Source organism: Gossypium arboreum, chromosome 6 (genome assembly GCF_025698485.1).
Source record: "Gossypium arboreum isolate Shixiya-1 chromosome 6, ASM2569848v2, whole genome shotgun sequence".
NCBI classification, from domain to species: domain Eukaryota; kingdom Viridiplantae; phylum Streptophyta; class Magnoliopsida; order Malvales; family Malvaceae; genus Gossypium; species Gossypium arboreum.
Genome location: NC_069075.1, coordinates 45,040,259 through 45,052,661, shown reverse-complemented (window position 1 = coordinate 45,052,661; position 12,403 = coordinate 45,040,259). Strand labels below are relative to the sequence as shown.

Below are 12,403 nucleotides of genomic sequence, written 5' to 3'. Positions count from 1 at the left end.
GGATAATTGGTCGCATGTATAATACTAAGTGCAGGCTACTATGCGTACCAGATAGCTTTGGCTACAAGTGTGAAAATATGTGCAGGCAACTGAGTATCAGTTATTATTCCGAAGAGTTCAATGGGAAAATTAATTAAGTAAAAATACACATGAAAATGATTATATGGTGAATAAGTGCAGGTATATGTTTAAGAAAATTTTGAGCAATATGCTCGATATTTGAGTGAACTTCGATAAGACAAAATGGATTAAGTGAAATTATGTAAGAGTGAATTTTAGAAGTAAAATAGTGTTGGACAGCAGCAGTTGTGTGAATTTGAAAATTCACCAAAAATTGTGTAAGTTGAATTAAATTTAAAATAAATTATGGAATTAAAGATTAATGAGTGTATTTTCATGTAAAAGAAACAGGGGGAGCAAAAGAGTTGTATATTATGTGATATTCTAATTTTTGTAAGACAATGTCAGAATGAATTCGAGATCCCCTATTCTGACTTGGAAAAATTTTAAAAATTGTAGAAAAATAATTATGGGTTATAATTTATATTCTTAGAATATTTGATGAGTCCAATTTTAATATAAACAAACGAAAACATTATCCGAGTCTCGTACTATGAGATAAATAAATTTTAGTGAAGAAAGGTCGAAGCTGTCAAACAGAAAAACAGGGGAGAATTTGAATAATAAACTGTACTTATTGGATGGACCAAAAATTCTTAAATTATGGTGGAAAGATATATGAGCCTAGTTTCTGGGAAAATTTACGGATCTTAATTTGGAGTTCCGTAACTCCAGATATAAATGATTTAGTGACTGTAACTCAAGAAAGCAGCTTAACCAGAACATGTGTAAATGTACAATTGGGTTAGTTTTACTATGGAAAAGCATGTTAGTAAATTGCTTATTATTATTTCATGCGAGCTTACTAAGCGTAAAGCTTACCCCCTCCTTTCCATTTCTTTTAGTGTTGTCAGGTTAGCTCAGGGTTAGAGATTGTCGGAGGCAGCATCACACTGTCAAGCAAACACCTTGACAGTATAAACACATATGCTAGAATTATCAAGTGAGTGGCATGTATAGGGACCTAGTTTTATAACATGTGTTATTATAATTTGGCCAAATATATTAGTCTTTCGTGAGCTAATGATTCTGACTTATAAATCTAGCTATTTATGTTATGTTTGATATTGGTGATGTGCATATGCTTGTTTGCCATGCATGGTTGGTAATATATTATGTGTTGTTGTGAATGTTTAAGTCCGTTAATGCCTCGAACCCTATCCCGACGTTGGATACAGGTGAGGGGTCTTACAATAATTTAAGCTCAATTAACCAATTCAAATATCTTAAAGTATTAAAATTCATATAATTGACTCTTTATCAGTATTTTATAATTTTACTCTAAACTTTTACCTTTTATTCAATTTAGTCCCTAATCTCGAAACTTATACAATTATCACAATTAAGCCCAAAATCAAGCTAGCAGAATTTTTATTTATATTTATAAAGCCCATAATTATTGAAATTTCTCAAGAATTTCATCCTAAATTTATTATGTTATCAATTTAGTCCCTAAACTTAAAATTAACCAAAATCATTTTACAAAATAGTCCTATTTAACTATCAAGCTTATAAATCTATCATCAACCTTCAAAAACATCATAATTTCATCAATGACATAATTTAAAACATTTAGTCTCTGAATTAACTAGATTAAGCTACAATTATCTCAAAAATATAAAAATTACTAAAAACGGATTAAAAAATACATATCATGCAAAAGTCGAAGGGTATTTGAAGCTTTCAAATTCTTCTTCAATGGTGGCTTGTGGGAGAGAAGAAATAAAAAAGATAGTTAAAGAAATGACTTAATTGATTTTTTTTAACAACAATGGTTCAATTGAGTGCAAATTAAGGTGAAATACTTGATTGAGTTTTTGAATTTTTTTTTCTTGAAGAGATTTTTGTACCTTTAAGCCAAATAAAAATAGTTTTCTCGATTTAGGTTGTTGAGCTTTTAGATCTAATTTAATTTTATTCTTAATTTTCATTTTCAATTCAATTTAGTCCTTAATTTAATTTTACCTTTTTTATTAGTTTATATATATTATTTGTTATTTGTTAATGTTTTATATGTATTTGATTTTTAGTTGAATTTAATTTTAACTTATTTGTTTTATGATGCTTAAGTATAATTGTTTTGGTTAATTATGATTAAATTTATTCTAACATACATTGAATCATGTTTAATTATGATGTTTAACAAATTTATATTCAACAATAAAAATATTTTTATTTGAATTTAACCATAAAAATATTTTAATATTATTTTTGACCATAGCAAAACTTTCTAGTATAACTTTTTGATTACCCTAGAAATCTCCCCAAACATCGTGGGTGTTTACTTTGCAGTTGGGTTAAAGACTTAAGACGGTATTTATTAATTTAAAATTTGATTAATTATCTTGCAATGTAAAATCATATTTAGTGATAGCCATCGCTGAACGACACATGTTGGCCTTTTCTTCGTAAAAGACAAAACAAGACGACTCTATGCTTTGAAATTAGGAGCATGCCATGCCAGGTCATTTAATCTACGATTCGCTTTTATTGCTTTTTATATTTAATACGTTAACAAAAACTTCTTTTGATCCTATCTTGATTCCTTAAATTTTATAAGGTAAACTATAGAAATGTTGACCCAATTTAACTAAATAAATTTTAGAGAAAATAATTTAATATTTAATATTTAATCATCAGTTCAATAATTTTTTAGTTTGATTCAACCTATTCGAGGATTAATTGATTGATTTTCTTATTCAATTATTGTCTTAATAAATTTTAGATCCAATTTCTTATAAAATATTTCTAAAATTATGCTAGTTAGAGTGAAAAATATTTTATTAATATTAAATTATTTATATAATTTTATTATATATTATATTTTTTATATATATTCTATTATTTTTAATTGTTTTAGTTAATTTCTAACACTAACTTTTTAAAAATATAAACAAAAAGGATTATGTATTAAATTGGACAATTTCAACCATAAATAAAACAATCAATGGATGTAGAATGCCTCTGTTTTAAAAGTTGAAACCTTTAGATAAGAAGTTTAAGTATCAATTTAATAGAATTTGTAATTGTGAATGGTTAAATTTATTGAATTATATAAAATTATGATTAAATTGATAAAATATGTAAGTATTAAGAACTAAATGTGTTATTATACTAATTAGAAAAAACTTTCTATTATCAATTTAACAAAAGGTGCTCAAAACAAAAATAAATTCAAACGTTAGTAGCCATTTGAGTAACCAAAATAAAAATATCGGCGTAATTGAGTAGATATTTTTATATTTTACTTAATTTTATATAAAATTTTATAACTTATAAAATCCTATAAAATAAAAATAAAACTAAATTAAACTATATTTTGACCAAAACCAAGTTTTAACGAAAACCTTACCACAAATTTTTCTTTTCCGTTTTTAGAATAAAAATGAGTTATTTACCTTACTAACTTTACAAAAATAAAATAAAATCTTTTTAGATTTTTTTTCATTTTGAATACTTGAACTTACATTATTTATGAAATCATCTTAAAATGAATAGAAAAGTTAGAATTTGTAAACTTTACTAACATAACATATACTTAGATTGTCATGTGGATATCACATCAATAATTAATTAATTTTTTAAAAATAAAAATAAAAAATATTTAAAAATTAAACATTATTAAAATTATTAAAAGTATATAAAATTATAAAAATATTTTTAAATTTTTAAAAGTAATTAATTACTAACGTGATAGTTTATATATATATGTTATTTTCATAAATATTAATTTTTCTATCCATTTTAATATGATTTGATATGTAATATAAATTTAAAAATTAAAAGAAACCAAAAAAATAAATGAATATTTTTTTATAAAATTAAAAATCAAATAAAAGAAAATTGGGACAACAGTCGACGAAACTGGTCAGATTCAGAGTTGCTGTGGGCCCCTATTCAAGACAGTCAATTCTTTACTATAAAATTTGGCTCCGGACCCTTGTAAAAGCAAAGTTTTAATTTGCCTTACTTTTTATTGGAAATACTGGACCACCGGTTTTAATTTCCACCAGAAATTTACAAAATTGGAAGACGGAAAATGAGAAAAAGCAAAGTTCATTGTTAGATCCTATGATGTAAGGGAAAGAACGATATACATAAATCAATTCACACCATAATCGGCTTACTATACGGGAACTTCTATTTATATATGTGCTTCCATGATAACAATGTGGACATCTTTAATTTTATAGTGGAATAACAATTTTTAGTCTTCTAATTTTATAAAAAATTATTTCATTTCTTTATTTAATTTTTATTTTCTCTAACCCTTAAATTTAATAACATAAAAAAATAAAAATTCATAATTTATTAACCTTACTAATATAGCATAAACATAAATTGACATGTGTAGGTCACATTAACAATTAAATAATTTTAAAATTACAAAAATATTTTTATTTTTATATTTTTAAAATATTTTAATTTTATAATTTTAAAATAAATTAATTAATTGCTGATGTGGTATATACGTATATGTTACATAAATAAAGTTAACAAAAGTTAACTTCTTTATCCATTTTAAAGTGATTTGGTAAACAAAAAAGTTAAAAGTAAAAAAAAACAAAAATATTTTTAACTTTTTTATAAAATTGAAGGGTCAAATACAAGAGCGAAGTCGAGAAATTTTTAGGGGTCAAAATTAAATTATAAATTTTAAAATAATAAAATAAAATTTTACTATTTTAATAGTATCTATCTTTATAATTTTAAAAGATTAAATTAAATTTTATCATTTTTAGCGAAGATTAAAATACAATTTTACTTTTAATAATTTAAATTTTAAAAAATTAAATTAAAAATATTTTCATTTTATGGGGCGGGCCTATGCCAACCCCTTAATTTCATCCTAGGTCAAGTATACCATTATATTGACAAAAATACCTTAGAGCGTGTTTACACGATGAAACCGCAGCAACATCTTTAATTTTGTAATTCAACCCTAGTAAACATTTCCTTATGTCATTAAATTTTCATTTGAATTATTTTTTATTTTAAAAGTGATATGTACCATAATAATAATCGGTTAAGAGATTTTTAACGGATAAGACGATTTGAATAATAAAAGAATAATTTAGGTATAAATTTAAAAATAAAATGTATAATTTAAGCATTTTCTTTATATGAAAAAAATAATTTATCTAACAACGGTGTTGTTCACTTTTTGCTATTAAAATAAAATTTTACGAAAGTTGAAAGACGGGATGTAGTGTCTAATTTACCTATATTAAAATGAAGGAAGATTCTTTTTAAAATAAACAATTTTATGGAGATTCAATTTTAATTAAAATATATAATATTTTTCAATTTAGATAGAAAAATAAATCATCTAATGAGACAATTTTCTTTAAAAGATTAGCTCAAAACAAGTAGTCACCTCTAATGTAAAATAATACATGCATTGATTAAAAATAATATAAAATAGTTTATTCTTTAACTATATGAAATTCTTAGATTCACTTATATCACATATTTATTAAAAATATTTATATGATAATTTTACTAATATTTAAAGTTTTGATTGATTTAGTATTAATTTTAATTGAATTTTAACTTAGCTATGAATTTACTGAAAAATTTCTTACATAAATTTTTATAAAAATTAAATATTATTTTAAGAATATTTTTATTTTTCATATTTTTATATAAAATCTAAAATATATATATACATAATAAGATTTAAATTCAATATATCATGAATTTTATAATCAAATTTGCCATCTCAACTAAATACATATTTAGTAAATATATCAATTTTTTATAAATTTAGTAGATAATTGTTTCCACCCGAGTTTATCATAGTTAAGTATTAATTATCGAGTTTACTAGTTTTAAAAAAATCTTATGTAAAAATAGCATTTTAATAAATTTTCAACAAAATTTACTGGATAATTGAAGAAAAACTACGGAATAATATATATATAATATTTTTAATTAATATTTTAAAAGAATAAAGAAATAAATAAATGAAGTGCCTTATAACAAGGTCGCGCCTACTTAGTTTCTAGAGAATTAAGATTTAAGAGGTGGAAGTGACAAAGTGGAAACGCAACGGAAAAGACTAATATTTACATTAACATTTGACTAATGACCGTTTCTCTATTCTCCTTAAACCTAGTCCAACCATCATCGCCATTCTTTTCCTTCAAACTCAACCAAAATCATTTTTCATTTTCTCTCTTTTAAGCCCTGCTACCTCCTACCTTCTCCTGTTTCTCAACTCAAGGTAATTATTTATTCCTTTCCTTAATGTTTGACTTTAGCCAGATGGTGACGATGAGCTGTTCGATGATAATTGAGATGTTTGTTTTTAGATTTTAGTTTTTATTTATTTGTTTAACTTCATTTAAGTTGAACTGCTTCTTTTTTTTTTTTTAGTTATTTAATCTGATTATCGATGCAATGAGAGCTTCGTAGTTAGTAAATTTTATTCTCTTGATTCATGTTTTTATGAATTTTAGTGGTAATTCTTTTTGCTTTCTTTTAAGAAATAGTGTAAATGATGTGATCTGGGAGAGGTTGGTGAGTGAGATATTGCAGAGAACGATATGAGTTGCGGTTGTTTTGGTGGATCAGTTGTTAAGCGGAGACAGAGCACCGCTCGGGCCACCGGCGGTATAGACGGTGAGGATTCTTTTTAAACTTTCTGAGATATTTTCTTTTAAAATATGTTTTGAATTTCTCAACTTTTGAGTCGTTTGATTTCTAGTTATTGTGTGTTCAAGAATTGTACTTCGGTTATTTCGGTAAAATATTTTTTATTATTAATATTATTTTGATTTTTGAAAATTCTGCAGAGCAATTAATTCGGACGGTCAACCATTTCTCATACGATCAATTAAAATTAGCCACAGATGATTTTCATTCAAGCAATAAAATAGGTCGTGGAGGTTTTGGAACCGTTTACAAGGTGCTTTAAATTTACTTATTGTTTAGTTAGGTTATCTAAGCAAATTACGTAGAATTTAGTTGACATGTTAATTGATTAATGAGAAGTTGAAAATTTTGAAGCTGGGATGTTTTGGAGCAACTATTTTAATCTATGCTTTTTGGAGTCTTGTTTTTTCTTAGTATTCATGTCACACTCATATCATGACAAGGGGTACGAGAATATAATCCTCAAATAACCCTTTAAATGCATAGAAAAACTTAAAAAGAGACCAACACATTTATGTTGGACACACGCCCAGATCTAAGTTTTAACCATACCAGATATCTTCTTTTAGTATTCATCTTATTTCTAGTTGTAAAATTGATTTGATGATATTAGTATTGGTTTTATTGATTTGAATCCATATTCATCAGTCCTTTATATTTTGGCTTATAACTGATTTTATAAAAGATTGAAAACATGGACTTATTAACAGAAATTTAGCTTTCAGTTGCAACTTTCATTGGTGGCTGACTTATATCAGAGGCTAACTAGACTAAAGTTTCAAGGATCCCTAAGCCTGAATGTGATTTCCTTAGACTGGTTCCTTGGTTAGGAGATTCTAAGATTCTAGCATTCACTTGTAAGCCAAACTTGGGTGTTGAATACTAACTAATAATTATCTGTTGCTAGGGAATTCTAAAAGATGGAACTGAAGTTGCTGTGAAGACACTTGCAGCACAATCGAAGCAGGGAGCTCGTGAATTTTTGACGGAGATCAACACTATATCAAATGTCAAGCATCCGAACCTTGTTGAGCTGATCGGGTGTTGCATTCAAGGAGCGAATCGTATATTGGTCTATGAATACGTTGAAAATAAGAGTCTTGATAAAATTTTATTAGGTACGAATGGTCTGAAGTTTTTGTTTGAATGCTGTCATGCCCAGGGCATAACCTATTTTGTTTATATGCCGAGAACACAGCGCAAAACTTAACTATCATTTTGAATTCCTTGCTTTTGCAGACCAAAGGAGTACGAATATCCAACTGGACTGGAGCAAAAGATCTGCTATATGCATGGGTATAGCTAGGGGTCTTGCTTTCCTTCATGAAGAACTTGTTCCACGTATCGTTCATAGAGACATCAAATCTAGTAACATACTCCTTGACAAAGACTTTAACCCTAAAATTGGAGATTTTGGGTTGGCTAAACTTTTTCCAGATAACATCACTCATATTAGTACCAGGATAGCAGGAACAACGTAAGTCACTTTTTTCTTGGTTCTTGTTCAACATTAGATTATTTTTTCTGCTCTGTTCACCTTTTGAGGCTTTTAGTGTTGACATTGAATATAGACTTCTTCGAGAAATCATTCACTATGTATAAGATAAAGATCCCAATCGATTTACTCTTTGAAATCGAAAATGCTTTCATGGATTGATGTTCAATTTGCACACCTTTGGCAGCTCAAAAGAGATGCCAATTCCATAATCTGCATTACCTACATGTCTACAAATCCTAGCAAGGAAACAACAAATACTGTCAAAACATGATAAAGCTGAAGAAAAGCTTATGGTTAGTACGAGAATAGGATTTGTATATGATTAATATGGTTTTTTTAAATAAGCATATTGTATTCATGTAATTGAATTCATACTAGATGTCAAAGAAGATACACTACATATCAAGTAGGAAAAGAGGAGTTTAGTGCATGATTTATCTGAACCTTTTTTGGAATCCTATTTCCCTTTAGAGTTCGGGCCAAGTCTTGGTGCTAGGGATAAGCAGCATTTCAGTCACTGAATTTGTGAAAAAAAAAGAAGTCGCAAGCGGATGCCATCTCTTGGATTTTGGTTCCAAATGAAACCCAAAGTTCTAAAATCGATTTTATATAACGAGTGAAAAGGAAATGGTAATGACTCCTGCCTACTTTGTTCTGTGCAGTGGTTATTTGGCCCCGGAATATGCTTTGGGTGGTCAGTTAACCATGAAGGCTGACGTTTATAGTTTCGGTGTACTTGTGCTCGAAATAATTAGTGGACGAAGTAGCTCAAAGACAAACTGGGGAGGCACGATGAAGTTACTTTTGGAATGGGTATGCGTTTATTTTTGTTTACGAGAATTATACAGTTTTCTCCTAAGCTTCAGAGCCCTGCACTATGTATGGTTCTTCAACATATTTCAGCACAACAACCTTATATTTCAATATTAAAAATTATATTATCATTGTTTGCTTTAATAGGCATGGCAGCTCCATGAAGAAGGCAAGCTCATAGAGCTCGTGGATCCTGAGCTCGGAGAATTCCCGGAGGAAGAAGTCCTTAGGTACATGAAAATAGCCTTTTTCTGCACGCAAGCAGCAGCCAATCGAAGGCCTTTAATGAGTCAGGTTATTGAAATGCTGGGAAGAAACGTTCGGCTGAATGAGAAAGAACTCATGGCACCAGGATTCTTTCAAGATGGAGAGGCATCTTCGAGTAAAAAGTCGCTTGAATCATCTGCCGCGACCAGCTATCAGATGAGTTCTGTTCCAGTCACTATTACTGAGGTGATTCCCAGGTGAAAGATTCAAGTGCTATTTTTTAATTATTATTTTCTGGTTATGAAGGCTTGAGAGCATAACAAGAGAGCATAAAGTTTACTCTGTTTTCTTCCCCCTTTTTTGACATTGAAAAATGACGTTGAAGGGCCTGATGTTGGCGCAATATATCCCATTAGTTTTAACGAAGTTGAAGGGCCTGATGGTGGTGCAATATATCCCATTAGTTTTAGACTAGTTTTGCAATTTTTTTTGTTATACTTTGTTAATGATTATTATTAAATTAATACAGAATACAGGAATTTTTATTGGCAGGGTTCTATCTTTTTTGTTATAAAAGGGTGAAAATTATATATATTGAGAAATCAAAGATATCCGTTGTATAACAATAAAAATTGTATCAAATGTATCCAGTTTAACATTATTTCTTTAAAAGAGTCGGTCGAGGATAATTAGTTTCCTTCCATTAATGAGATGCACCGATTGAGTTAAATTAAGGGTCATAAAAAAGTGACTTTTTTTGCCTCTATTTAAAATAATAATATTATTTTAAAAATTAAAAATTAAAAATTAAAAAATCTTTTTAAAAAATTGATTAAATAAATAAATTAAAATAAATTTTTAATAGAAAATATGTGATGCGCTACTTATTTGTTTGAAAAACTCTAGTCATGACAGTTAGAGATGAATTTTGATAAAAAATTTTAATTACACTCGCTTTGAAAGTGCAATAAAATCCTCATTAAAATTTAAAATTTATTTGTCTAAATATAAAATTAATATTTAAACTTGTCTACTTTTCTCATATTGATATTTAAGATATTTTTATTCTGATTGGTATTTGAATTTTTTATCAACTAAACCGATACTTTTTTAACATTGTTAAATTAAGTACAAGTGACAAGTAAAATTGTGACATGTGACATTAATAACATCATCTTAATGTCATAATCTAAAAATATATTAAAAATTAATAAAAATATTTTTAAATATCATAATTAATATTCAAATATCCTTGTTTTATTTCTATGACATCATCATGATGCAAATGGATGAATTTTTCATAGACCAACCGACGAATTTCTTAACTTCATTTGCTGAAACCCGAAATCAGTAGCCGAAATTGTTGGTTTAGCCTTAGGAGGATGCCCACAACCACATTTTGGAGCTGAAGAACTGTTGAGGACATTTTAGAAGGAGCAAAATCTGACATCGGAACTTTAGATCTAGCAGAGGGAGCAAGCTTCTAAGACGTCCTTACCATAACAAGTTGACCGCCGGTTTTCAAGAGCTTCAAATGTTGAGTCAACAACTTGTCGTGATTTGGTGGCAACTGTTTGTGAGCTAACTCAATATACTTCAAAATGGCCCTTTTGCTTTCAAAGCATCGATGGCCTCAATTATCATGTCTAACTAAGGAGAGTGGTTGAAAATCGGAGGAACGACTTTTATTTTATTTTCTTTTATTTCATTATTTCAATTTAGAAAAATTGATTTTTGTGAATTAGAAAGAAAAATTATGATTTCTTCTATTTTGATTTTTGTGAATTAGAATGAAAAAGTATGATTTCTTCTATTTTCTTTCCTCGTACTTTTCTTTGTTATTAAGCATATCCTGATAATTTTAGCTTAATAATTTACATATTTTATTAAACTTAAATAAGAATATATTATATTAATTAAATAATAATCTTGACCAAACCCAATTAATGCTGTCTTATTCTTCAATTTCAGCCATATTGAAAGTTTGCAGCTATCCCTACTGCGTTAGTCTTATTCTTCAAATTTCTACATTTCTTTTTTTTTAATTTCAAAGCCGTTTTGTTTGAAAAAAAAGAATTTAATAGGGAAGTCATATTACTGTGCCATAGCAAAGTAAACCAATATCTATAGTATATATAAAAAGTTTAATTGAATTCATGTGAGGAATTAACTTGGTTAGAGAAATCTTTTTACTAAAGTAATTAATATTAATTCCACATCTTTTATTATTTTTATATGAAATATTTAAAAATAAAATGTCTAAGCTTTGTTAGCCATATCCACTTATTGGTTGGTGCAAGATAAATGTTGATGGGGCTTGACGGCAAAGAGATAGTAAGGCATATGTTATTTTGTGTTGTTTCATATATATATATATGAACTAACGAAATGTGTTGGGTCCAACATTTAGCTTATTTGTCTATTCATAAAGAACATGTTATTTTAAACTTTTTAAAAGAATCTGGAATTGAATAAATCATAAGATCTGTTTCAATTTTGTATTATACGTCAAAATGGATTTTATTTATTTTTGTTTAGAAGAACTTTGTTTATTTTGGACAATTCAAGGCCTATATAGTTTTTCTCTTAATGTTGTTTGGGCCTATATTGTTAATTGGAGGTTCCAACTGCCAAACTATCCTCAGAATGTTGTAATTCTATGGCTGCTTTTCTTTTAGAAAATTTGGTGGGGGAAAGGGGATAAAAGTAGCACATGTGTTTTTCTGAGTTGGATATAGCAAAATTTTTAACTATTTCTTATAATTCTTCAAAACTAATATTATAGAATACTTTTTTAAGGATAATTCTACATTTGCGTAGTAAATCAAGGTAATTATTAAAGAATTTTGACGTCCAACAATATTAAGTTGTGTAAACCAAATTAATTTATTTGTATTTACGATTAACATACATAAATATTAATACTTGTAAGTTTCGAGTTATCTTTAATATGTAATATATTTACAATTATTTTTATTGCTTGAGAGATAACCCTAATAAATAAAGACTCGTTGTAGTTGAGTGTCTCTTTAATTAATATTTTAATTGTTCCTAAATCTAACCTTAATAAATAAGTTTAATACAGCTCCACATTTATGGTTTTTGAGT

At 27.4% G+C, this 12,403-nt stretch overlaps 1 protein-coding gene across 2 annotated transcripts; it reads left to right on the top strand.

Annotated features, from left to right (window-relative positions):
- The first annotated feature begins 6,105 nt into the window (after window positions 1–6,105).
- Window positions 6,106–9,846, top strand: LOC108480421 (cold-responsive protein kinase 1-like). 2 transcript variants are annotated; one of them, XM_017783416.2, is made up of 7 exons: window positions 6,106–6,346; window positions 6,615–6,744; window positions 6,918–7,030; window positions 7,685–7,895; window positions 8,017–8,254; window positions 8,938–9,088; window positions 9,236–9,846. In XM_017783416.2, the coding sequence occupies exons 2-7, from the start codon at window positions 6,669–6,671 to the stop codon at window positions 9,554–9,556; spliced, it is 1,110 nt and encodes a 369-aa protein (XP_017638905.1). In that variant the 5' UTR covers window positions 6,106–6,346; window positions 6,615–6,668; the 3' UTR covers window positions 9,557–9,846. The 2 variants fall into 2 exon arrangements, with proteins under 2 accessions (XP_017638905.1, XP_017638904.1); XM_017783415.2 differs by having other exon boundaries at window positions 6,609–6,744.
- The last annotated feature ends 2,557 nt before the right edge of the window (window positions 9,847–12,403 follow it).